Consider the following 27,643-nt stretch of genomic DNA (forward strand, 5'->3'; position numbering starts at 1 on the left):
AGAGTCACATGTTAATACTAAGAAGTGTATTTATGTAACGGGTTTTGCATACTGTTTGTAAATGTGAATTCAGTACATCAGAAAAGGCTGAAAAATGTTTTTGTTGTTCATTGGGTGATTTTTTTTCTGTCTGGTTGCATAAGTATATATATATATTTTTTTTTTTTTCAGTGTATTTTTGGCCGCACTGGGTCTTCATTGCTGTGCATGGGCTTTTTCCTGTTGTGGAGGGTGCGCTTCTAGTTGCAGCGTCTTCTCTTATTGGAGAACACGAGCTCCATGGTGTGCGGAGCTCAGGGGGCTGTGGGCTCAGTCATTGTGGCACACAGCCTTAGCTTCTCCGTGGCATGTGGGATCTTCCCGGACCAGGTATCTAACCCATGTATCCTGCATTGCAAGGTGGATTCTTAACCACTGGGCCACCAGGGAAGCCCAAGTATATGTTTCTTTTATGTGCACAATGTATGTACTACCTTAGGAATATTAAATTTCATGGGTGATTTTTTTACATGGATAAGAACAATTTAAAACCCAAATAACGCAAGCACTGATTAGGAGTAATTGGCCCGTGCAAGAAAAGTCTGGAAGTGACTGGTCTGACAGGCTGGTCATGAGTCAGCGTGGCACTGCTGTTTTCATAGGCGTGGACATGTAATTTGGGTGACCTTATGTTCCGGTTTGTCTGGGACAGTCCCAGTTTGCATCTGTTGTCCTGGCGTCTTGTCCAGTGTTACATCTGCCCAGAACAAAAGGGTGCTGGAGGTCCTCTGAGGCCCAGGATATAGTCTTACTCATCATTGTATCAAACCAGGTACTTACTCCCAAGTCTCTTTCCTGCATGCCCCAAAACATGTTTGGTAGGTAAACAATAGTAACAATGGTAACCAGACCTTTTCCATTCAATATCCAACAAATATTTGTGGAGCCACCCCTGCAGTGATTTCTAGGGATACCAAGATATACAAGGCCTGGCCCCTGCCTTTGAGGATTTACAGGTTGGTGGAGACAGATCAAAAGGTTAATTCAATAAAGAAGGGTAAATGCCAAAATGGGAGTGGAAAACAAACAAAGGGAGGCCAGAGGGTGTGTGTGTGTGTTTGTGTGTTGGGGATATTTCACTGAAGAGTGACAGCTGAGTTGAATTATGAGGAAAGAAGCTGTCACACAGAGAAGGTTGTCCGGGTAAAGGATGAGTGCAAGAGTTGGAGTCCAGAAAAATGTGGGGTGCCCAGGGAACTTTAAGGAATTTCTGATTTCTAGAATATAAGATCTGTGAGATGCAATGGTGGGAGGAGAATCTGGAGGGGTAGATGTGGACGGAACTGAGAAATGCTGTCTGCCAAGGTAACAAAAATCCATTCCCAGGCTCCCTTTTCTCTTGGTCTCTCTATGTAGAGCCTGAAGCCTAAGTACTCCATCTCCCGGCCTCTGTTGCTCCCAGGGAGGCCATGTGATAATGTGATGAGTTGTATTGAAAGGTGTGCAAGGCAAAGGCAATGAGACTTGTGGAAAGACTTAAAAAAAGGGAAATACATAAAAGATATAAGATGGATTCATGGATCCATAGAGAGAAGGATAGACGGATGCACAGGTGATAAAGCACATATAAAATGTTAATAATATACAATGAAATACTATATAAAAAAGAATAAAGTATGGATAAATGTTACAACATGGATAACCTTAAAAACATTATGCTAAGTGAAAGAAACCAGTCACCAAAGACCATTTACTGTATGACTCCATTGATATGCAGTGTCTAAAACAGGTGATTCCATAGATCCAGAAAATAGATTAGTGGTTGTTTAAGACTGGGAGAGAGCTTCCCAGGTGGCACAGTGGGCAAAGAATCTGCCTGCAATGCTGGAGACACAGGAGATGAGGATTGGATCTCTGGGTCAGGAAGGAGAGCATAGCAACCCACTCCAGTATTCTTGCCTGGAGAATCCCATAGACAGAGGAGCCTGGCAGGCTACAGTCCATAAGGTTGCAAGAAGTCAGACACGACTGAGCAACTGGGTAGGAATGCATGCATGCAAGGATGGGAGAAGGGGAATGAGAGTGACTGTTAATTGACAGGTGGTTTCTTTTAGGGGTGAAGAGAATATTCTAAAACAGTGATAATGTTCACATATCTGTGAATATACTAGAAACCACTGGATTGTACACTTTTTATGGGTCAATGTTATGGTATTTAAATTATACCTCAGGACTTCCCTAGTGGTCCAATGGTTAAGAACCTGCCAGGGACATGGGTTTGATCCCTGGTCAGGGAACTAAGACTGCACATGCCACAGGGCAAGTAAGCCCATGAGGTGCAACTACTGAGCCCACGTGTCACAACAAAAGATCCCGTATGTTGCAACTGAGAGCCAATGCAGCCAAATGCATATTTAAAAAAATAAATTATATCTCAGTAAAGCTGTTTATAAAGAAATCTGAGTGCTGAAGAATTGATGCTTTTGAACTGTGGTGTTGGAGAAGACTCTTGAGAGTCCCTTGGAATGCAAGGAGATCCAACCAGTCCATCCTAAAGGAAATCAGTCCTGAATATTCATTGGAAGGACTGATGCTGAAGCTGAAACTCCAATACTTTGGCCACCTGATGCGAAGAACTGACTCACTAGAAAAGACCCTGATACTGGGAAAGATTGAAGGCGGGAGGAGAAGGGGAGAAGACGATATGGTTGGATGGCATTGCTGACTTGATGGACATGGGTTTGAGTAAGCTCCAGGAACTGGTGATGGACAGGGAAGCCTGGCGTGCTGCAGTTCATGGGGTCACAAAGAGTTGGACACAACTGAGTGACTGAACTGAACTGAAAGCTGTTTAAAACGTCTATGGTAAAATCTAGGTAATGGGTATAGAGGCTCTTATTGTGAATTCTTTCAACTTCTCTATGTTTGAAAGTTTTCATAATAGAATGTACAGAGAGGGCTTCCTTGGTGGCCCAGTGGTAAAGAATCTGCCTGCCAATGCAGGAGACACAGGTTCAGTCCCTGATCTTGGGAAGATTCCGCATGCCGAGGAACAACTGAAACGTGTGCCACAATTACTGAGCCTGTGCCCTAGAACCCACACTCCACAAAAGAAGCTACCACAAGAGAAGCCCAACCACTGCAATGAAGAGTAGCCCACTCACCACAACTAGAGAAAAGCCCCGCAGCAACGAAGAGCCAGCACAGCCAAAAATAAATAAAACTATATAGAAAAAAAAGAATGCACAGGGAAAAAAGGAAAGAGGGGCAGGGGAATGTGATGTCAGATGTTACCACACTGGCTGCTAGTTTAATGGGTACATGAGACTCTTCCAGAAAGGTCACAAGGAGGAACCACAGGAGAGGGGCATCTGTCTGCCCAGCTCCCTCTCATCTCCCATTGCCATTAGTCAATAGTAACCCTGTATGGTATAACTTATACTTGGAATCTAAGAAAATACAACAAATCAGTGGCTATAACAACAGCAACCACAAAAAAGCAGACTCACAGATATAGAGAACAAAATAGTGGTTACCAGTGGCAGGGGGCAATATAGCGATAGGAGATTAAGAGGTACAAACATTAAATATAAAATAAGCTACAAGGATATATTGTACAACACTGGGAATTATAGCCAATATTTTATAATAACTATAAATGGAGTGTGTGTGTGTGTGTTACTTGCTTCAGTTTAGTTCAGTTTAGTCACTCAGTCGTGTCTGACTCTTTGTGACCCCATGAATCGCAGCATGCCAGGTCTCTCTGTCCATCACCAACACCCAGAGTTCACTCAAACTCATGTCCATCGAGTCGGTGATGCCATCCAGCCATCTCATCCTCTGTCATCCCCTTCTCCTCCTGCCCTCAATCTTTCCCAGCATCAGGGTCTTTTCAAATGAGTTAGCTCTTTGCATCAAGTGGGGCCAAACTATTGGAGTTTCAGCTTCAACATCAGTCCTTCCAATGAACACCCAGGGCTGATCTCCTTCAGAATGGACTGGTTGGGTCTTCTTGCAATCCAAGGGTCTCTCAAGAGTCTTCTCCAACACCACAGTTCAAAAGCATCAATTCTTCAGCGCTCAGCCTTCTTCACAGTCCAACTCTCACATCCATACATGACTACTGGAAAAACCACAGCCTTGACTAAACGGACCTTTGTTGGCAAAGTAACGTCTCTGCTTTTGAATATGCTGTCTAGGTTGGTCATAACTTTCCTTCCAAGGTGTAAGCGTCTTCTAATTTCGGGGCTGCAATCACCATCTGCAGTGATTTTGGAACCCCAAAAAATAAAGTCTGACACTGTTTCCACTGTTTCCCCACCTATTTCCCATGAAGTGATGGGACCGGATGCCATGATCTTTGTTTTCTGAATTGAGCTTTAAGCCAACTTTTTCACTCTCCTCTTTCACTTTCATCAAGAGGCTTTTTAGTTCTTCTTCATTTTCTGCCATAAGGGTGGTGTCATCTGCATATCTGAGGTTATTGATATTTCTCCCAGCAATCTTGATTCCAGCTTGTGCTTCTTCCAGTCCAGGATTTCTCATGATGTACTCTGCATATAAGTTAAATAAGCAGGGTGACAATATACAGCTTTGATGTACCCCTTTTCCTGTTTGGAACCAGTCTGTTCCATGTCCAGTTCTAACTGTTGCTTCCTAACCTGTTAGTTGCTTAGTCTTGTCCAACTCTTTGCAACCCCATGGACTGTATCCTGCTAGGTTCCTCTGTCATGGGATTCTCCAGGCAAGAATACTGGAGTAGGTTGCTGTTTCCTACTCAAGGGGGTCTTCCCGAACCCGGGATTGAACCCTCGTCTACTTCACTGCAGGCAGATTCTTTACCATCTGTGCCATCAGGGAAGTCCATAAATGGAGTATAACCTTTAAAAATTGAAAATCACTATATTGTACACCTATAACTTACATGATATTGTGTATCACCTATATTTCATTTTTTAAAAAAATTTTATTTAATTTTAATCTCTGCTAGGTCTTTAGTGCTGTGTGTGGACTTTCTCTAGTTGTGATGCTCAGAGGTTACTCTCTAGTTGCAGCCCAAGGACTCAGTAGTCTGTGGCGTATGGGATCTTAGTTCCCATATCAGGGGTCAAACCTATGTACACTGCATTGGCAGGCGGATTCTTAATCACTGGCCCAAGAGGGAAATTCCAACTATATTTCAATTTGAAAATGTTATTTTGAATTCTCTGACATGTAAATGTTTAATCGTATTTTGAAATTATATCATGACTAAATATAATAAAAAAACAAAATTGTTAAAGCATGAAAGAAAAAGACAGTTACACTGAAGCTAGCTTGTCTATATTTCCAGATATGTTATCCAGACCCTTAGCAGTCACCCTGAAAACCAGGTCCTGCATCATACCAAAGTATGATGTTTCATCCAGTTCTAAAAGTGGAGGAGCAGCTTGGCCTACAAGCGGTGCCAACAGGGTACTGCCCAAGAGAGAGAGAAAAAGGAGGCATCAGTGAAGACTGTCAGAGTGTTTGAGGTTTGTGAGCCATTCATGAAGTTTCTCTAGGATAGGCTTTGGTGTGGGGTATTTTTCATCCCGTGCTGGCTACTGGCTGGCCTCTCAGTCTAAAAACTAATGGTGGTCAGTATCATGAAATTTGCTAAAATTATTTTCTTCATTTTCTTTCTTCTCTCGCTCCTGTTCTCTCTCTTTAAATCTGAACTTATTCTTTGTGTTTCTTATCTTTTGCTTCTGTTTTCCATCTCTTTGTCTTTTTCTTTCCTTCTTTTTTTAATCTGGGAGACTTGCTCAGTTTTTCTTCTAACTCTCCTATTTTTTTTAAGTACTTTATTAGTGGGAAATTTCAAACACACACAAAAGAAAAGACTCTAAAATAGTAAACCCAGTGTACTCTACTCCCAGCTTTAACAATTATCAACACATGATCAGTCTTGTTTCTTTTATCTTTACTCACTCTCATTGCCTTCCACTCTACTAACTCAGATATTATTTGAAGTATTTCACTATGAATCTTTAAAAGATAAAGGTCACTTTAAAAAAAAAAAACAACAAGCAAACAAACCCAAACCACTACAAACACCATTATCTCACTTTAAAAATAACAATAATTCTTGAATATTATCAAATATCTGGACATGTTTACACTTTCCCTATTGTTCGGTAAACTTGGCCTCTAAATAGTTTGTTTAAATTTAGATTCAAACAAGGTTCACACAATGTGATTGATTATATGTCTCTTAAATCTCTGTGACAATTTTTCCTGTCTCTCCTTACCACCCACCCTTGCAAGTTTTTATCAGAAAAAAATATTGGTTAAACTCTAGAGTTTCCCGCAGTCAGACTTCGCTAACTGCATTCCTGTGATGTCATTTAACATGTTTCTCTGTTCTTATGTGTTTCCTGTAAGTTGATAGCTAGATCTAGAAACTGCTACTGAACTTTTCATTTCTGCAGATATGTTTTTATTAACATAATTAACACAGAATAATGTGCATGGATCTTGTACTATTGGTTCAGTAAATTTTGATAACTGACTATATTCACGCAAATAGAACCCAAACCAGATAAAGAACATTTCCATTCACGTAGAAAGCTACTTTGTGTCCCTTCTGGTTCCTTCTCCTCCCGGCTTCCCAGGCAACCACTTCCTGATTTCTGTCACCGTCAATTAGTCTTGCATTTCATATAGATGGAATTGTAAGATAGATTCTTCTTTGTGTTTGACTTCTCTTTTTTCTAAACATAATGTTTTTTTGAGATTTATCCATGCTGTTCTGCAGACATATTTACACATATTTTATTTCCAAATGTCCTTTTTCTTCTCTGAATGTTCTTTGTTTTACAGCATCTGTCCTTGTTTCATGGATGCAATATCTTCCCTTAAATCGCAAAGATAAGAATTGTAGGTTTTAAAAAACGTTCTTTTTTACTCCCTGAATCGATCCTGTTTGCTACGAGTTTCTTTCTTCTGTTTGTTTTGGCACTGTCTTTCATTTTGGATGATTTGTTTCAAGTGACAAATGATCTTTGTTTATGCTTAACAGTGTGACACCAAAAAGCTGACAGAAGCTTGTCAACCGTTGGATTTCACTGTAGGGTGATTATGCCAAGCCATGTCAGCAAGGATCTCAGCTGTAGACCATTTTTGTTAGTTGTTCAGTGTCCCCAGAGGGAGATCCTCTAATACCCCACAAGAAAGGTGTCAGTCTGCTGGCCCTACTTATGCGTGCTGAGATGGAAAGCCACTAAAGGTCTCCCTGTGTGTAGTACTTCATCCTCTACAGCTCTGAGTTGGGCTATAAGTTCCTGGGGCAGGATTCTCTCTGTTCAATCTCTTGAGCCAGGGTGGGAGAGGCATAAAAAATAACTATAAACCACATCCTACTGCATTTCAGATGGTGATGATGGGTAAATTCTACTTGGTTACATTTATTGTGAGCTTGCTCTGTGTGTGGCAAGCTTCCAATGAGCAGATTTCAGAGGCAAGTGACTTGAAGGATTAAAATCACTAATCAGGACACTGGATAAACATCAGTTGATTGGTAGAAGCTTTAGGGTAAAAGTGGAGAGCATATGCCAGTCCTGAACAAAGGATTGTGAGACACATGCTGGGAGAAAAATTGGAAATATTAATAATAATGGGAAATACGTATTGAGTGTTTATTACTCGCTAAATATTTTCTCCAGTGCTTTCTGTGAATTTCGTATTTACTCTTCATGATAACCTTATGAGATAGAGACTAATTTATCGCCCATTTTGCAGAGTGGAAAACTAAACCACAGAGGTTAAATCTTGCCCAAGGTCACCCACCCAAGATTTACACACAGAACTACATTACATTGCCTCTGTGGAAATGGCTGAGGTAACTTTTTCTTACTATTCCAAGTTCCCTTCAGGATTTCTTTTTCTCCTTCTAGAGTATCCTCCTTCCCTCTCCCCATCTGCCAAGTACTAAGTCTTCATTGTGGTCCATTCTTGCTTAAGCTACGTCTCTTCCCCTTTTCCCAGCAAGTTCTCTGTTCCCTGCCTGCATTTCTGCTCACCAGGTTGGCTGGGCTGCTCCACACCAGAGGCTGCTAGGTGGGGGGAACCAGACCTTGAACCATGCTGGGACCACGTTGCTCCCTCTTCAGGAAATAAGGGAAGAATCGGCCAGCTGGCACTATAGCCCCTTGGTGTTTTGAAGCATTAATAGTATGCAGGGTAACCTCAGACTCATTCCAAATAATTTTCAGCACTAAATTTACCTCTTGACCCTAAAGACAGAAAATATCATCACTGACTCAATGGACATGAGTTTGAGCAAACTCTAGGACACAGTGAAGGACAGGGAAGCCTGGTGTGCTGCAGTCCATGGGGTCGCAAAGAGTTGGACACGACTCAGTGACTGAACAATGAATTTACCTCTTGGCCCTAAAGGCAGAAAATATCAGTGATGGAATTTTGAAGGGCACCACCCCCTTGCAGAGTGGAGGTATTTCACAGAGGAGAAGAATGGAATTAGCAGTGCACGCCAGAGTCTAAGCACCCAAATTCCATCACAGCCTCCAGCTGAAAAAATTAATTGCCTGCCCTTTATGCCATTTGTCTTCTGCATGTGAACTGCCTCCTCATAACGGGGTGGGAGGAGAGATCCGGCCAAACAGCACGGGGCAGGGTCCAGCCACGCTGACCTCTCGCAGCTCAGTTTAACTCCTGCAGTTACAAAGGGCCCCCGCACATCAGTCTCTATGGCATCAAAACAATCGTTTTCAGTTCGTGTGACCAGAACCGCCATCGCGAGGGCTGCAGGGATCACCCAAGTGTCAGCAGCAACAGGACTCAGTGGAGGTTTTTGTGTATAGTTTAACTTCTTTTGATTCATTTTGTTTTGTTTTGCTATGGTTTTATAGTGCCTTTGGATGGGTTCACTCTGTCAACACCTGGTAGGCAAAACACAGTATGCCCAGCATTCAGGATATCAAGCATCAGACCTCATAGGGTTTAGGAAGCCAGTTGTTGTTCTTGAGTTGCTAAGTCCTGTCCTACTCTTTTGCGACCCCATGGACTGTAGCCCATCAGACTCTTCTGTCCTTGGGATTTCCCAGGCAAGAATACTGCAGTGGGTTGCCATTTCCTTCTCCAGGGGGTCTTTTCCACCCAGGGGTTAAACCCATGTCTCCTGTATTGGCAGGAAGATTCTTTACCACTGAGCCACCAGGGAAGCCAGAGGGAGGTTCAAATCCCCACCCACCTGCAAGCGGGCAGCAGGAGGTGCATCTGCCACTGTCATCATACATGTGTTGCTTAGTCCCATCAGGGCCACCCATCACCTACAGGTATCCAGACTTGGAGGAAGGTGGACACCCCAGGCTAGCATCAGGATCCCAGCCGGCTTGTGGGGACCTGTGTGGACACCTCCTGCCTGCCTTGCTCTTGCTGTTGGATGCTGGCTTCCCCTGCCCCTGCAGCTGTTGTCACTCTCACCCCTGGACCCCTGAGAGCGAAGTGGCTGGGTCCAGGCTGGGCGGAATTTGCTCACTGAGTAGTCCAAGGGTGGCTCTGGGCAGGAGTGAACCGTGACCTCAGCCGCGGTGATGAGAACAGGGAGTGGACTTTCAGAGGGGCTGAGAGGGCATAGTTCTTCTCTTAATAGTTTTACAGGTCCATAAAAATAGTATTTCCCCCAAGCACGCGTGCCGTGTGTGCGTGCAGGTCCTTGAAGGTCAAGGTCACTGCCAGTTCCCAGTGAACCTGCAAAGTTGGCAATCTTCAATTCCATCAGGGAAAAAAAGGCCTGTCTCGCGGGGCCCCGGGTGCGGCCAGGCCGGGCTGGATTTACTGAGCCGCGCGGGACAAAGAGGCGGTCAAAGAAGCTATCTCCGCGTCTCGCGATGGCCCAGCAAACTGGCCAGCGGAGCAAGAAACCGCCCGCGGATCCTCTTCCCCCCAGTTTATCACAGACCAGATCCACTCGACAGCACAATCCAAACAGAAGAGGGAATCAGAATGTACATCTTTTGTTTGCCGTGGCAGGAGAACTGTTGAGCAGAGGAAAAAAAACAAGCTGAGCTTAGCGCTATCAGCTGTTTCCTGGGGCTCACTCCTTCCTTCCTCCGAGGGGGGCCTGGCCGCTTTGTTCTCGTTCCCAGCTGCTCCTCTGCGCCTTTAAGCGGTGGCCTTTGCAGACCTCGGAGGAATGCGGCCCTGGACCCCAGGGGACTTTGCTCTGAGGCCCCGCCCTGTGTGCTCAGCGCCCCCGGCTGCAGCATCCAGATCGCCGCCGGCCTAACTTTTGTTCCTCGTCCGCCTGCCTTGTTGCTTTCTGCTAGCCACTTCCTGGGCCGGGGCGGGAACCTCATCAGAGGGGCCTTGCTGCTCTCCCTGACAGCCCTGGGAGAAGGGGATCCAGAAAAGGGGTCCCGGCAAGAACGAATCCTGCACCTGTACAGTCTGGCGTCAGTCAGCTCTAGTGCACATCCCAGCTCTACTCATTATTAGCTGGTCACCCCCAGGCCAGTTACTCAACCTCTCTGAGCTTTACAGCTCTGATCTCATACGATCGTGATGAAGATTAAAACCATAAGACACACTGAGTGCTTTTTCAAAGTCTGGCACCTTTCACACCCTCAATAGGTGTTAGCCACGTCCTGTAGGCAGGGCAGCTACACACACACACACACACACACACACACACACACACACACACACACACACACACAGAAAACCCAGAAGCCTCTAAGACTCCATCAGATTGAAAGACGAGCCTGGTTCATCATCAGAGATCAATAGCATTAGTTGTTCCACTAGAGTGTGTCCTTGGGTGGGTTCATGTTCTGTGAATCTGTCCAGTGGCAGGCTGATGCCTGTTTTCCATGATGCCTCTAAAAGGCTCAGAATAAAATCACAAAGCTCCACGTGGCTGTGAGGAAGCAAGATGATGGTGTGTGCCTGCTGGGCTCAGCTTCCAGGCGAGCTGTGCCCTCACCCACTGCCCGCCCCACTGCAGCCTTGGAGTCCTGCTGGCTCTTTGCGTCCCTCAGAGAAGAAGCACAGCAGCCAAGGTCCCTGGAGCAGCTCCATTGCCTTTCCAGTGAGGCAGAAACAGTGCAACAGTGAGGATCACGACAGAGGGTTCGGTGCTGGGCTTCTTGTAGAATAATCATAGCAATCATTTTTTGAGTGCCTACCAAGTGGCTTATCTCTGCTAGGCATTTATCTACCTTAATCTTCTCATCAAGCCTGAGAGGCGAGCAGTATTAACCAGGCTCAGAGAAGAGGCATGACTTGCCTGGGGTTAAGTGCAGGGCTGAGACCAGCCTAAGTGGCAAGTCTGGGCCAATTAGAAGGCAGTCTGCCTGGCTTGGCTGGTTGTCAGTCCTCACTCTCCCCACGGCCAGGTGCCCCAGGTGTGGGGTCAGCCTGTGCTTCTATAAACAGCAGCCATAGTAAATGGCAGAACCAGATTGACAAACTCACTGTCCTTCCATCTCGTTGATCCTGTGGACCGCATTTCATCAGCTGCACTTGATCTGAAAGGATGCTCTGAGCCTCCAACCTGTGTCTACGTTAAATTAGAAGATGCAGCAACTGGTTGTTCTCGGGATTGCATCATCTCGCGAGACAGCCCCCTCCTGCTGCAGGCTGCAGACCTCACGGCTCTTCTTTCTCCTCACAGCCACAACTCAACAGACAATGTGCCAGCCTGCCCAGTCCCCAGGGAAGACCCAGGGCCAACCTGTTCTCCACACACCAAGCCATACAGACTGCCAAATTCTCCTTCCTCTCTCCTTTGGTAACTACAGGTTTGTTCTCTGTATCTCACTGTTTGTGATCACATGGACTGCAGCCCGCCAAGCTCCTCTGTCTGGGATTCTCCAGGCAAGAATACTGGAGTGGGTTGCCATTCCCTTCTCCAGGGGTTCTTCCCAACCCCGGGAGCAAACCCAGGTCTCCCACATTGCAGGCAGATTCTTTACTGTCTGAGATATCAGGGAAGCCCATATTATTTTTTACTTTCCCCGTATAAGCAGGATTTCATTATTTTGTATGGAGAAGTAATATTCTAATGTATGTGTATATGTATACATATATAAATGTGTGTGTGTATATATATACACACACATCACTTCTTAAACCGACTGTTGATGGGTATTTCTGTGTCCTGGCTTTTGTAAATAGTACTACTATGAACACTGCTTCCAGAATGGCTCAGATGGTAAAGCGTCCACCTGCAATGAGGGAGACCCAGGTTCGATTCCTGGGTCGGGAAGATCCCCTGGAGAAGGACATGGCAATCCACTCCAGCACTCTTGCCTGGAAAATCTCATGGACGGAGGAGCCTGATAGGCTACAGTCCATGGGGTCGCAAAGCGTCGGACGCAACTGAGCGACTTCACTGACTTCACTGATGAACACTGCATTCCCCTATTCTTTACCTTCAGCTCCCTCTTCCTGACTGTACTTTCAAGGCTGATTTGTCACTTCTCTGCCTGAAAATCTTCAGTGGCTCCCCAGTACCCTTGGCATTGGGTTCGAATGCCCTTGCCCGACTCCGCCAGCCCTCTAAGGCCTGACATACGCCCATTTTCCAGTTGCACTTGTTGTCACCCCTCACGCCCTGTGACTTCACAGTCAAGGCAGCTACAGAGTCCGTCTGTTCTGTGGCTGAACCCTAAGCCTCTGATCAGGGCTGTCCACTGAAGCACTGTGGACATGGAGGGTGCTCTTTGGGCGGGGAGGGGAAGGGGATGTCCTGCGCATCGTAAGATGCTCACAGCCTCTTTGGACCCTACCCACTAGAAGCCAGTAGCAGATCCCCCTTCATGACCAAAGAGTCCCCAGACATTTTCAAAATGCTCTGGGAGCCCAAGCCACTCTCGGTTGCAGACCACCACCCTATGCTGAGCCCTGTGCCAAGCCCACTTTCCTTTCGGTTCACCTGGCTCACTTCTGTTTGCCCTGCAAGTCTGCCCTGGGTTGTCATTTCCTCCCGGAAGACCTTCCTGACTACATGCTGGGGCTGGTGACCTTTTTGTGCACCCAACTGGGACAGCTTGCCCGCTGTACTGTCACTGCCCTGTGGCTTGATGGTCTCTTCCCTGTCTTGGACTTCATGAAGACAGGCATTTGTCTGTACTTGGGGCCAAGTCAGTACCTGTGACATGACCTCACCTAGTAAATCACCTTGACCCCCTCTCTCCCTTAGCTCACATCCAGACCATTACTGAAGCCAGGTCATTCTGGAATCTCTTTCCAAATCAAATACTGTGCTCTGACTACCCCTCACACCCACCTCCACCCCACCACACACGTGGGCTGAGCTGCCATCATCTTTCACCAGGATTGCAAACAACCACAATCCACATGAATCTCCTCTGATCTGCTTTCACTTCAGATGAAGTGATTTGGTTCCAAAACGGAATACTGAACTTTTTGCCTGCTTTGGTTAAACACTTTCAAAGGCTTTCCAGGGACTTCCCTAGTGGTCCAGTGATTGAGAAGCCAATGCAGGGGATCCGGGTTCGATTCCTGCCCCAGGAAGATTCCACATGCCTCGGAGCAATAAGCCTGTGGGCCACAACTACTGAGTCTGCGCCCTAGAGCGAGTGCTCTGCAACAGGAGAAACCACTGCAATAAGAAGACCACACACCACAACTAGAGAGTGGCCCGCTCACAGCAATGAAGACCGAGCGTTGCTGTAAATAAACAATAAAATTTTGAAAAATAGATAAATAAATCCCCCACATGGAAATCTGTTTCTGAGTCAGTTTCTAGTGACGCCTACCAAGACAGCACCCAAACCGCTTTGCGGAGTGAATTTCTATCTTCTTTCTGATGTCAGTAAGTTGTATTTCCCCTGTGGCTGATGCTAAGAGTCTCACATGCGAGTGGGCTCACTTCAGTCATGTCTGACTCTTTGTGACCCTATGTACTGTAGCCTGCCAGGTTCCTCTGACCATGGGATTCTCCAGGCAAAAGTACTGGAGTGGGTTGCCATGCCCTCCTCCAGAGAATCTTTCCAACCCAGAGATCAAAACTATGTCTCCTGTGGCTCCCACATTGTAGGCAGGTTCTTTACCACTGAGCCACCTGGGAAGCCCCAGAGTCTCACATGTTAACAAATCCTCCTTGAAGAGCTCCATGTACCACATCTTCACAGCACTTGTCATCACTGAAATGTTACATTCATTGGGTGAAATGAGGTTCTGTCTCCTTCACTAGACTGTAAGCTCCATGAGGGCAAGAAATCATGTCTCTTTTTGCTCATGACTCTATGCGTTACTTTATTTTATTGTTTTTTTGAGGGAGTTTTGGTGGAGACCAACATGTGACAATAAAGTAACCAGAATGCCTGTCCTGTGTGGTTTTCAGAAGTAAATTCTCCAAGAGAAAAATACTTGGAGCAGGGTCACAAGGGCTGTGATATATATAGTTGTCAACCCAGCAATGCTGGGTCTTTGTTGCTCAGAGATCTTTTTAAAATGACTTATTTAATGACCCAATCAAAAAATGGGCCAAAGAACTAAGCAGACATTTCTCCAAAGAAGACATACAGATGGCTAACAAACACATGAAAAGATGCTCAACATCACTCATTATCAGAGAAATGCAAATCAAGAGCACAATGAGGTACCACTTCACACCAGTCAGAATGGCTGCGATCCAAAAGTCTGCAAGCAATAAATGCTGGAGAGGGTGTGGAGAAAAGGGAACACTCTTACACTGTTGGTGGGAATGCACACTAGTACAGCCACTATGGAGAACAGTGTGGAGATTCCTTAAAAAATTGCAAATAGAACTGCCTTATGACCCAGCAATCCCACTGCTGGGCATACACACCGAGGAAACCAGAATTGAAAGAGACACATGTACCCCAATGTTCATCGCAGCACTGTTTATAATAGCCAGGACATGGAAGCAACCTAGATGTCCATCAGCAGATGAATGGATAAGAAAGCAGTGGTACATATACACAATGGAGTATTACTCAGCCATTAAAAAGAATTCATTTGAATCAGTTCTAATGAGATGGATGAAACTGGAGCCGATTATACAGAGTGAAGTAAGCCAGAAAGAAAAACACCAATACAGTATACTAACACATATATATGGAATTTAGAAAGATAGTAATGATGACCCTGTATGCAAGACAGCAAAAGAGACACAGATGTGTAGAGCAGACTTTTGGACTCTGAGGGAGAGGGAGAGGGTGGGATGATTTGGGAGAATGGCATTGAAACATGTATACTATCATGTAAGAAACGAATTGCCAGTCTATGTCCGATGCAGGATACAGGATGCTTGGGGCTGGTGCACGGGGATGATCCAGAGAGATGATATGGGGTGGGAGGTGGGAGGGGGAGTTCTTGTTTGGGAACTCATGTACACCCGTGGTGGATTCATGTCAATGTATGGCAAAACCCATACAGTATTGTAAAGTAAAATAAAGTAAAAATAAAAATTAAAAAAAAAAATGACTTATTTAGTGTGTCCCTAGCATTTTATTCAACACAATAAGAGCTTCAAAATAAATATGATGGCTAGGACTTCCCTGGTGGTCCAGTGGTTAAGAATCCAGCTTGCAATGCAGGTGATCCCTGGTAGGGGAACTAAGATCCCATGTGCCACAGAGCAACTAAGCCCATTCACCACAACTACTGAGCTTGCATGCCACAACTAGAGAGTCCATGCACCTGAACAAAAGATTTCACTGCGGCTAAGTTGCTTCAGTCATGTCTGACTCTGTGTGACCCCATAGACAGCAGCCGACCAAGCCCCCCCATCCCTGGGATTCTGCAGGCAAGAACACTGGAGTGGGTTGCCATTTCCTTCTCCAATGCATGAAAGTGAAAAGTGAAAGTGAAGTCACTCAGTCATGTCTGATTCTTAGCGACCTCATGGACTGCAGCCTACCAGGCTCCTCCGTCCATGGGATTTTCCTGGCAAGAGTACTGGAGTGGGGTGCCACTGCCTTCTTCGAAAGATCTCACATGACTCAATAAAGATCCCACATGCAGCAACTAAGATGCAGCCAAATAAATAAATATTAAGAAAATAAACGTAATGCTGGAACTCTGTCACCCATCATCCTTCTGAGTGTGAAGAACTGATCAGAGGTAGAGCAAGGCAACCAAACATGTCACGAGCTTTTGGGTCACTGTGCTAATTTCATTCTACTTCCTGACAAAATAGCAAGTTTTAAGGATTGACTGATGTTCCTTAAAATCTGAAGGTCATTGTTCTCCACATAGAACATTGAACTTGAAAAGTCCTAGCACAAGCCCCACCGCCTGATTTTCCTATTATATTTACCTCGTATCTCTAAAACTGCCAAGAGTTAGTTTTAATGTGTGCATGTGAATGTCAGCTGAAAACAGGCTGGAGTGCTTATCACATTTATTATAGGTGAATACTGACAGTGACTGGGACCACGGTTAATGATATTGTGTTGGGCTGTGGGAGGCTGACTCTGAAATATTAGTCACACGTTTCCCTGTAAAGGTTGGGCTCCTTTTCCAAAGTCTTAACTCCATCAGAGGTTCAACTAGGCCTGAGATTGGTGTACATGTCAGACCAGACTCAGGAAGTTATGCGTCATCACACACACTCATTCTGAGTTTTATTCAGTGGAGGGTATTTTACAGTGTTACAAGCCAGAGGCAACATTCTGCCCTGGGTGTGAATTTGACAAGGTGGAGTCAAAACTGTAAGTGCTCTTGAATCTGGCATAACTGGGTTCATCTCACATACGAGCAATGTGACTTTGGATGGGTAACTTAATCTGAGTCTCAACTTCTCCATCTGTAAAATGGAGCTAATAATAGCCCCTACCTTGTAACATCTTTTTGTAAAGGCTCTATCTAGATGCTGTCATCACTTAATTAAGAGGTCAGAAAGTTTCCAAACCATCGCACACTTATTAGGGGCATCCACTGCTTCTGTCTATCTGAATTCCATTCCCATTCTCTTCCATCCCTATTTTCTTGTTTTCTTTTGGCCTTGTGGTGCAGCATGTGGGATCTCCATTCCCCAACCAGGGATCAAACCCAAGTTCCCTGAATTGGAAGCACAGAGTCTTAACAAATGGTCCACCAGGGAAGTCCCTCCATCCCTGTTTTCCATTGAAGAACACTTTCCTCTGTCTCCGATATTTATATAGGACAGAACTTCTCCCTGGCTCCTGAGAACAGAGACCTAGTCCTGGCCAGTGGACTTGGATATGATTGGGCATGTAACTTGAGTTGTCCATTGAGAGTCTTCCCTGGGAATTTGAAGGACCTTTTGTAAAGAACTGTTCCTTTTCCATGAGATTGTTTGGTTGCTAGGATACGCGTGGAGCTGCCAGTGGCCTCCACATAGGAGCCCCTGAGAGTGAAAGTGAGACCAATATCGAGGAGGGCAGAGCTGGGACACAGAGGGAGAGCTTTCAGCGACACTGCTCAGACCCTGGATCAGGCCAAACTGCTAGGCTTCTCAGTTATGAAAACCATTAATTTCATTTTCTTAAGTAACTTCGCTTTGTTCCTTAAGAACCCTGATTGATAGCCCAGTAAGTCATAGTAAAATGTAGGCCATATGTTCATCTTCTGCTTTTCCTATAAATAATTCAAAGAGTATCTCATAGATTCATGAAATCTTATCGATTAAGGATGTCCTGGGGCCTGCCTGAGACGGCTGACTCCATGAGTCAGGGATAGGTCTGGGACAGGAAGCCAGGGTTTCTGCATTCCAGCCAGTGCTCTTAAGCATCCTTGCCTCTCATTGTATGTCTGCCTCAGTCCTTCTCAGACTCGGGCAGAACTATCCTCACCTTTCCTTCTTGAATCATTGTCCAACTACCCGCAACCAAGGGGACCCCCTAGACAAAGGGCATCACCTTCTAGAAGTGGCTCCATTCCCCCAATAACCTCCCCCTTCTACTGAAGACAGCCATGATTTAAGAGAAATAAACACACATGTGGGTCTTGATGGAACTTAGGTGAAGCCAGAGAGCTGAACTCTGGAAGTAAGGCTGTTCAGAGCCCAGGCCATACTTCAATTCTCATTACCTCATGTGGGGATTATTACAGTGATTCAACATTCTTCAATCCATCATATATGCTATTAATCATCTTCTTAAAGAATCTCTCTGTATACCCAGACAAAACTATAAGTTGAAAAGATACATGCCCCTATATTCACAGCAGCATTATTCACAGTAGCCAAGACATGGAAGAAACATAAATGCCCACTGACAGACGAATGGATAAAAAAGATGTGGTATAAATACACAATGGAATATTACTCAGCCATAAAGAAGAATGAAATAAGGCCACCTGCAGCAACATGAATGGACCCAGAGATTACCATGTTAAGTGAAAAAGGTCAGAAAGAGAAAGATAGATACCATAGCATTTGATATCACTTATGTGTGGAATCTAAAATACGACATAAATGAATGTTTCTACAAAGCAGAAACAGACTCACAGTCACAGAGAATAGACTTGTGTTTGCCAAGAGGGTGAGGTGGGGGAAAGGAGGACTGGGAATTTGCGATTACCAGATGCAAATTAGTACATATAGGATGGAGAAACTATAGCTTAGGGAACTATACTCAGTATCTTATGATAAACTACACTGGAAATGAATATGAAAAAGAACACACACACACACACACACACCTTTGCTATACAGCAAATATTAACACAACATTGTAAATCAAATGTACTTCAATAAAACTTCTTTAAAAAGAAGAATCACTCTGGTCATGCCATTTTCTTGTTGAAAAAAATCTTCAATACTAAGTGCATATCACATTCTTTTCTTGCCTGTAAGATATAGTGGCCTTCAGAGCATCTATATTGAACTTTATATTCAGAGATTGTCAAACATGGATAACGTGATAGCAAACTCCATGAATATAGATGGCAGCTAGTGTGATTAATCTCACCAGGATTTTGTTGTTGTTAGTTTATGATTTGGGCTCATTTTGAATTAATTGTCCTCATTTTATTTATCTATTTTTAAAATTAATTAATTTATTTTAATTGGAGGCTAATTACTTTACAATATTGTAGTAGTTTTTGCCATACATTGACATGAATGCGCCACAGGTGTACATGTGCTCCCCATCCTGAAACCCCCTTCCACCTCCCTCCCCATCCCATCCCTCTGAGTCATCCCAGTGCACCAGCCCTGAGCACCCTGTCTCATGCATCGAACCTGGACTGGTGATCTGTTTCACATATGATAATATAAACGTTCCAATGCTATTCTCTCAAATCATCCCACCCTCGCCTTCTCCCACAGAGTCCAAAAGACTGTTCTTCATATCTGTGTCTCTTTTGCTGTCTCGCATATAGGGTCATTATTACCATCTTTCTAAATTCCATATATATGCGTTAGTATACTGTATTGGTGTTTTTCTTTCTGACTTACTTCACTGTGTATAATAGGCTCCAGTTTCAGCCACCTCATTAGAACTGACTCAAATGCATTCTTTTTAATGAAATGTCCCCATTTTAAAAGCAAGAGACTTCTTAAAAATTCACAGGTGTCAGTTTCTCTTTTAAAAAGTCAAGGGACTTCTCTGGTGACCCAGTGGATGAGAACTCTCCTGCTAATGCAGGGGACACAGGTTCAATTCCTGGCCTGGGAACTAGGATCCCACATGCTGCAGAGCAGCTAAACCTGTGCACCGTGAGTACCGAAGCCTGTGAGCTCAGAGTCCCTGCTTCACAATAAGAAAAGCCACAGCAACGAGAAGCCTGAGCACCGCAACTAGAAAGTGGCCCCCCTCGCTGCAACTAGAGAAAGCCTGTGTGCAGCAACGAAGACCTAGTGCAGCCCAAAATAAATAAATGAGTGAATAAATATTAAAGAAAAAAGAGCCAGAGCTTTGGATCTCTGTTCTCACAGTGTGGCCACTGGACACGAGGAGTGGTTTCCCTCCTTAGATAGAAGTGCACACGCTGTTCTGAGGTCCACGGCACTCGCTTCACTTCTTACGCTGCATGCCTCGCCATTTGAGTTTGCTCCTTCAGCTCTGCACAACTGTTGTTCAAAGTCTTTTTAAACCACGTTATAGAATTATCTCACAAATGCAATTTCCCTGTAAGGCAAATGATACATGCTTTCCTTCCTTTGATAGGATCCAATCGGTGTTGAAATGTTCTTGTGGGTTTCCTTACATTTATGCAAAAATTTAGCAAGACTTTTCTTTACAGTTCTACCTTCATTCAGCTGATCATACTCTGGGAATATGGTGAGATCTGTACTTAAAAATGTTGTTTTTATTTGGCTGCACCACGTTCTAGTTGGGGCATGTGGCATCATCGATCTTCACTGTGGCTTGCAGGATCTTCAGCTGTGACATGTGGGACCGAGTTCCCTGACTAGGGCTCAAACCTGGGCTCCCTGCATTGGGAGTGCAGAGTCTTAGCAACTGCACCACCAGGGAAGACCCAGTAATTCTTTACATAGTTTCTTGACGTCAAAACATTAGTTAGTTACAGAAGCTGTATAAAATATGTTCCTTTTCATTTCTTCTGTGAAATGGATTGTGAGTATAATGATTTAAAATCCACTTGGGGGCCCCATTATTGTGTGGAAACTGCAGTAAGTAGGATACTGAGAAGTTTCACTTAGCTATGTAGAGGAGTAAACAGTGAAGAACTGTTTCTTTCTTTTTTTTTTTCTTTTCTGTGGCTTTCTAAACCTTCTCTCTGACCCCTTTTTTCCCCTCCATCCTTCCTGAAAATCCCCCTGGGCTTCAGAGGCAGGTCCAAGGACCAGGGCATAAACTTTCTTGGATGGGGCAAGTGATCTAAACCCAGAAGTCTGGTCTCTTGGGACAAAGAGGGACTCAGAAAAGGCAAAAGGGTGAGAGGCCTCTAGGCATTGTGTGCACACATGCTAAGTTGCTTCAGTTGTGTCTGACTCTGTGCAACCCTATGGATCATAGCCTGCCAGGCTCCTCTGTCCATGGGATTCTCCTGCCAAGAATACTGGAGTTTTCATGCCCTCCTCCAGGGGATCTTTCTAACCCAGGGTTGAACCCACATCTCTTATGTCTCCTGCACTGGCAGGCAGGTTCTTTACCACTAACACCACCTGGGAAGCCCTAAACTCCACCAACTGCCTTCGTTATAGTGGGCAATATTGAGGAGGCACAAAAAGCTTCCTGCAGGTTCCAAAAGAGCCAGAGAGCTGGATGCAGGAGGAGCTGTCCTTAAATATTCTCTTGGCCCATGAACAGAGCTGGAGGAAGACTGAGAAGGGATTTATAAGAGACTGCGCTATGTGTCGCCTCATCATTCAGCAAGGTGGAGATGGTGCCACCAGTCAGCATGATGCATGCACATGGGACGCTCAGAAGGAACACTTCCTCGCTGCATAATCAGCAATACAAATTCAAAATAATATACTGAAGTAATACACTTCTGATTTTTTGTGCACTGATAGACATGTATTCATGATGTTTCTCTTTCCATAGTAAAGTCCCAAGGAGGCAAACACTCTGCTTCCTCCCCATACTCTTGCTTCCTCCACCTCTACTTAGAAGATAGTGATACTGAAGTTCTCCATCCTTCTCCACCGCCTTCTCGATTTCTCCACTTTCGTTCAGCCTCTTTCCTTCCTACACGACCAGCAATTTCTCTCCAGATTCTTTTTTATTTTCCCCACTATTTTTTGTTTTAGGTCATAAGGCATGTAGAATCCTAGTTCCCTTACCAGGGATCGAACCCAGGCCCCCTTGTCCTTGGAAGTGCAGAGTCTGGACTGACAGGGAAGTCCTCTCTTCTGCTTCTAGTCTCAGCATCTAAATCTCCAGTCTCCCTTCTTAAAACTCCATCCTGCTCCTTCCTTCATCTCACTGTTTACTTCCAGGTCAATCCAACCTCTGCCATCTGAGTTTTGACCTTGAAAATCTCTCTTCCTGAGGACACTGTGGTTTCCAGATTGTCAGACCCTACAGGCTGCGTGACCCCTTGGCAGCACTTGGCAGTGCTGACCTCACTCCTCCCTTAAATCCTCTTTTTCTTTGGCTCCTGTGGCAGAGGCCGCCAGTTACTTGCTCCACATCCCTTAGTAATTACTTGCTCTCCTTCCTTAGTAACTAGAATTCCTCTCTCCCTCTCAAAAAAGCAAAAACAAAAAAAGTCATTTGTCAGCTGCCCCTGCAGGTGGGGTGGCCAGATGAATGTCCTAGTCAATGAGATTTAAATGCAAGCTGTCAGATGGGCCTTCTAGGGGAAGTTCCTTAGAAGGAGATATATTCAGTTGCTGTGGGCATCCCTATTTACTCCTGACCCTTCCTCCTTTCTCTGCCTAGACTTGATGGCTGGGGCTAGAGCAGCCATTCTGCAACACACGGAAAAGGACAAAATCACAGAGATGTGATTTCTGCCATTATCCCATAGCTGCAGAACTAATATCAGTCATCCTTATCCCTACACTACTTGTTACATAAGAAAAAGAACCCTCTCTTGTTTAATCCACTGTTATTTGGGTTTTCTATTATCGCTAGTGAAATCAACACTTAACTGATACAGCTCCAATGACTCTGCCATTTTCATCCTACTCCTTTAACCTCTTCAACATCCCTCTTCTTCCACACCCCCTACACGTTGCTGTTTCTTGGTCCTCTTCCTCCACTGTTTCTCAAACAACCCAGTGGTGTCTGCTGCTTCCCAAGCCATGATGACTCCAAATTCCAGTGTCTAACTCAGACCTTTCATCACAGCACCTGCCTGTCATAAAAGAGCCTTATATATACTATACTCACAATTCAACTTTCCAGCTTTCCCATAACTGTTTTCTTCCTTCTAGTCACTGGAGCTAGGGACCTTCCCCGTTCCTCACCCTCATACCCAGCTGGTCCTGAAATCCCAACAAGTTTCTCTCCAATAGCTCTGAATTACTGACTTCTCTGGTGGCTCAGACGGTAAAGCGTCTGCCCACATCTCCTGGAGAAGGAAATGGCAACCCACTCCAGTACTCTTGCCTGGAAAATTCCATGGACGGAGGAGCCTGGTAGGCTACAGTCCATGAGGTCGCAAAGAGTCGGACACAACTGAGCGACTTCAGTGTCAATGTCATCAATCCTAATGTCTTACACAGGCGCCATCATTTCTTCCTCCACCACTGTATATGCTAGCTCCCCTGCTTCCCATCTACAATCAAATTGGTGTTAAAAAAATGCAAATCTGATCATGTTATTCCTTTTTAAAAATTCCTTCAATAGCTTCGTGTCCCTCACAAGAAAAGAATTCCAATGCCTTTGCATGATCTGAGCCCTACACCTCTTGTCAACATTCCTTCCATTATAGCCACATAAAATCACCTGCAGTTTCCCATACTTGCCATGATTTTTCTCACTTCCTTGCCTGATTGTCCTCTCCGCCTTGCAAGCTGGAGACTGTGCAGAAACAAAGTTTTAAGTGCATATTTAAGAACCTGACTTGAGCCTTTATCTTCCTGGGACTTCTCCCATCTTTGTGCACAGAAACTCAACAGTAAAGACCTGTCAGAATTCGAGAGATTTTTGTATTGATCACTTAACATAATTGATTAATTCTTATAATCCCTTTTTTAATCAAAGAATTCTCTGCAAGTCTCTTTGGACCAAACTGATCAAAATAAACATCAGTTGCCTTTGTTGACTTGTATATATCTTTTCATTTAAAATTTCACCTTTGTCCAATGTAAAACATTTCTCCATGTGCACTCAACAGGAAAGGGAGATATTTTAATGTGCTAAGTGTTGGGTTTTGTTCTATTTATTATCCTATTAAATTTTACCTTTTAGAGTCCTGGAATTTTAGGGTCCAGCCCCTAAAATTTTCCCGAAGAGGAAATCAAGGCTCTACCGACTCAGGAACATGGCACCAGGGAGGTGGTTATGGGTGGGACATACCTAGCTCCTGGCTATGGATTCAGCTCTTGCCATCTATGGTGAAGGTGCAGACCACCTCCAATTCACAAAGAAGACTGCCTTCTGCTTCCAATGAGAGGAGAGCAAAGTAGACCTCAAAGAGCCAGTTAAGCTAATCCTCTTACACCATTTAAGGCAAATGACAGCACAAGGGGTTTAGGAACAAGAAAATTAGAAGCATTAAGTCCAAGGCTCTGTCTGCCCTGGGAAGGAACAGCTTTCTCCCTTCCTCTCCGACTCTGTGGCCCACCTTTGGGCCAGTGGAGGCTCACTCACCCTCTGGGTGATGGGTTTACCATCCTGGATCTCCACGGCCAGCCCCAGGTCGGACAGTCTGCAGTTGCCGAGGTCGTCCAGAAGCACGTTCTCGGGTTTCATGTCCCGATAGACGATGCCGAGGGAGTGGAGGTGTAGCACGCCACAGGTCATCTGGGCCGAGTAGAAGACCACCCTGCTCATGTCCAGGCCTGGTTCACCCACGCTGTAGATGTGGAACTTGAGGTCTCCACCATTCATCAGGCTCATCACCAGGCAGAGATGGGACTTGCTTTCAAAGGCATATGCCAGAGAGACAATGAACGGGCTGCTGACCCTCTCCAAGATTTCCTTTTCCAAGAGAGCCATTTTCTCACCGTTTTTCTTCTTCAATCGCTTCTTGTCCAGTTTCTTACAGGCATACATCTTACCGGTGTTTTTCACCTGGACAGCACATACCTTAAGGAGAGAAGGAAAGGGAAAAGAAGAGGTAGAAATAGACAGCAGTGGAGAGAGGAAGGGAGTGGAGGATACAGAGGATGGAGGGGCAGAAACCAATCAATCAAGGTGGCAAGGTGGCAGGCTTCTGAGGAAAGGAAAGCTGTGAGTGAGAGGGTTCTTGGAGAAAGAGCTTCGACCACAGTGAGGTATCATGTGACGCATACTAAATGGGCCATTAAAAAAATAAAGAAATAACAAGTGTTGGCCAGAATGTGGAGAAATTGAAACACTCATGCATTGCTTGTTGTTGTTTAGTTGCTAAGTTGTGCCCGATTCTTTGCAACACCATGGACTGTAGCTCACTAGATTCCTCTGTCCATGGGATTTTCCAGGCAAGAATACTGGAATGCCACTTCCTTCTCCAGGGGATCTTCCCAATCCAGGGATCAAACCCATGTCTCCTGCATTGGTAGATGGATTCTTTACCATTGAACCACCAGGGAAGCCCTCATGCATTGCTGGCAGGAACTTAAAACATGAAGAAATGGGTGATTTCCCAAAAAGTTAAACATAGAATTGCCCTAGGATAAGACCCAGCAATTCCACTCCTTGGCACATATGAAACAGAAATGAGCGCAGGTATTCAAACAAATACTTGTACATAAATATTTACAGCAGCACTATTCGCAATAGCCAAAAGGCAGAAACAACCCAACTGTCCATCAATAGATGAATGAATACGTGAAATGTAATATTCCCATACAATGGACTTTTACTCAGCCTGAAAAAGGAATGAAGTATTGATCCGCACTACAAGGTGAATGAACCTCCAAAACACGACTCAGCAAAGTACACTTTTCAGCGAAAGAATCCAGAGACAAAAGCTCACATATTGTATGACTCCATCTCCATGAAACATCAGAATAGGCAAGCCCATAGAGGCAGAAAGTAGCCCAGAGGCTGCCAGGAGCTTGGGGGTTGGGGTGGGGAAGTAGCTGTTCATGGGCACAGGAGTATTGAAAATGGAACTAGAGATGATGGTTGCATAACATTGTAATGTATTAGACGCTATTAAATTGTACACCTGGAAATGGTTAACGGCTAATCTTATGCAAATTTCATCTCAAAGAATTTTTTTTCTTCTTAAGAAAGCTGAACACAGCAGTGGTGCAAAACAGATTTATAGACTCTAATTCAAGATGATTGTTTTCTTAGATACCTGAAGTTTTTCTCAAATTACCTCCATGAGCACAAGTAAAGGGGAAGGGAACTCTCCCATTGTATTGATATCTTGATATCGTTCACCAAAGGGGCATTTCAGAGTGTTCCTGCCTCCTGGAAACCCCATGATCACGATTCCAGGCCAGTTCCACATCTTGTTTGTTTTCCCTATGGCATTCTCACTTTATTTCACCCAGCAACCAGAAAGAAGAGGTGAGAGCAAGCTAGGAACGCTTTCTCCACATGTGGCACTGAAATTAGTTCTAAGATCCCTTGAGATTAAAAAGAAGAAGACAAAAAGAAGCCAAACAGAACTCTATTATGCCGTCTATCTCATCTTTCAGCCTGGCTCCTCGCAGACACTTACCTCCCCGAAACCACCTTTCCCCAGCACCCGGAACTCTTCGAAGTACTTGTCTGACACTGGCTGCATCTCGAAGACTTTCCACTGCAGAAACTTGTCATAGAAGGGGCTGGCCAGGAACTCCCGGAAGGGCTGGTCCTGCAGGAAGGCCATGACCTCGGCCTTGGCCAGCTCCACCAGGGATGCTCGCTCGTCCTCGGTGGTGGCCGCTTGGCACTTGGTGACCAGAGCTGGGCTGAAGAAGGGGTGTGGATGCCCCGGGACAGGGGCGGCGGCGCAAGTGGTCACCAGCCCCTGCAGCGCGCTGCCCTTGGCGGGGCCCTCTTCGGCCAGCTCCCAGCTCTGCACCTCCTCCAGAAAGCCCCTGGCCTCCTGGTACACGGGCACCGTGGCCAGGAAGTCCCGGAAGAGGCGGCGGCCGATAGGCTGCTGCTCGCAAAGACTGTGGAAGTCGGTGGCCAGGGCCTGGCGGAGCTGCTCGCAGCTCTGTGGCCCGGGCAGCATCAGGCTCCGGCGCCGGCGCTGCAGCTCCTTGCTGTCGGCGTCCGAGGACTTCCGAGCCTGCAGGTAGGCCGTGTTGGCGATCAGGTTGTCCAGGCCCCCCATGTCGACCATGGCTGAGCACTGATTGTGCTCCCCCCGTACAGACAAGGAAGGATGGAGAGCGGCAGCGGTGGGGTTGCGGTCAGGCCCGGGGCCAGCTGGTGGCTCTCTGATCCGAGACGCAGTAACTCCCAGGGGATTTACAGCGAGTCTTTGGGGTGACGGATGGGACTGGTAGAGGGTGAGGAAAGAGGTTTCTCTAGTAAGAAGCTTTGCTGACTATGTATAGCTGCCAGGGACAGGCGCATCACGGATCACCAAGCAACCTGGAACACCTGCAGGGTCTACCTGTTCATCCCCGGGCCATGCTCCTCACACCTGCTTCCTGCATCCACAGTTACCAATCACCAAAGGAAAAGACTCATTCTACGGTGATGCGCTGTTTGCGATTGACAGCAATGTTTTCAACTGTGTCTGATTTTACATTTCTCGGCAAGTAAAAGCTCTGTAAACTCCTAGGAGTGATAGGTCGGGAAGAGGAGCTGTGAGAAGCTGGAGAGGTTTTCCTTCCCCCAGTCTAGCAGCCTGATACAGAGAAGGTTACAGAAGGGGATGCTCTGAGCTGCGAGTCACTGGACATGTTCCCAGAGGCCCAGGTCGTGACTCTCAGGGGGGGGCTGTGGCTCTCCCATGGCTGGTGGCACCCTCAAGTGCCTGTGGAGATCCTCAAGACGTGGCAGCTTTAGTTCTGAGGAGTCTGTGACCTACAGTACCATGTTAAAAGGGGAGGGTCACCTTGACCCAGAACATCCCGTGAAATGACATCAGCAGGGAAGTTGCCCACTTCACGGCCGGTGGCCCAGACTCTCCCAAGGGCACAAGCCTAATGAGGGGGACCTGAGAGGGAAGGAGCTGTGTGTGGAGACCCCAAGCAGGGATGTTC

General features: G+C 45.5%; 1 protein-coding gene across 1 annotated transcript in view; it reads right to left on the reverse strand.

The window, feature by feature from the left end:
- GRK7 (G protein-coupled receptor kinase 7) overlaps positions 1 to 26,772 on the reverse strand; it is a 40,873-nt gene extending 14,101 nt beyond the window's left edge. Inside the window, exons 1-2 of the mRNA XM_052648487.1 lie at positions 26,161 to 26,772; positions 24,153 to 24,590 (exon numbers count right to left, since the gene is read on the reverse strand). Coding sequence (XP_052504447.1) covers positions 24,153 to 24,590; positions 26,161 to 26,772 — 1,050 coding nt within the window. The remainder of the gene's footprint in view (positions 1 to 24,152; positions 24,591 to 26,160) is intronic.
- Between the last annotated feature and the right edge of the window lie 871 nt (positions 26,773 to 27,643).

The sequence above is a fragment of the Budorcas taxicolor genome, chromosome 1 (assembly GCF_023091745.1).
Source record: "Budorcas taxicolor isolate Tak-1 chromosome 1, Takin1.1, whole genome shotgun sequence".
Classification (NCBI taxonomy): domain Eukaryota; kingdom Metazoa; phylum Chordata; class Mammalia; order Artiodactyla; family Bovidae; genus Budorcas; species Budorcas taxicolor.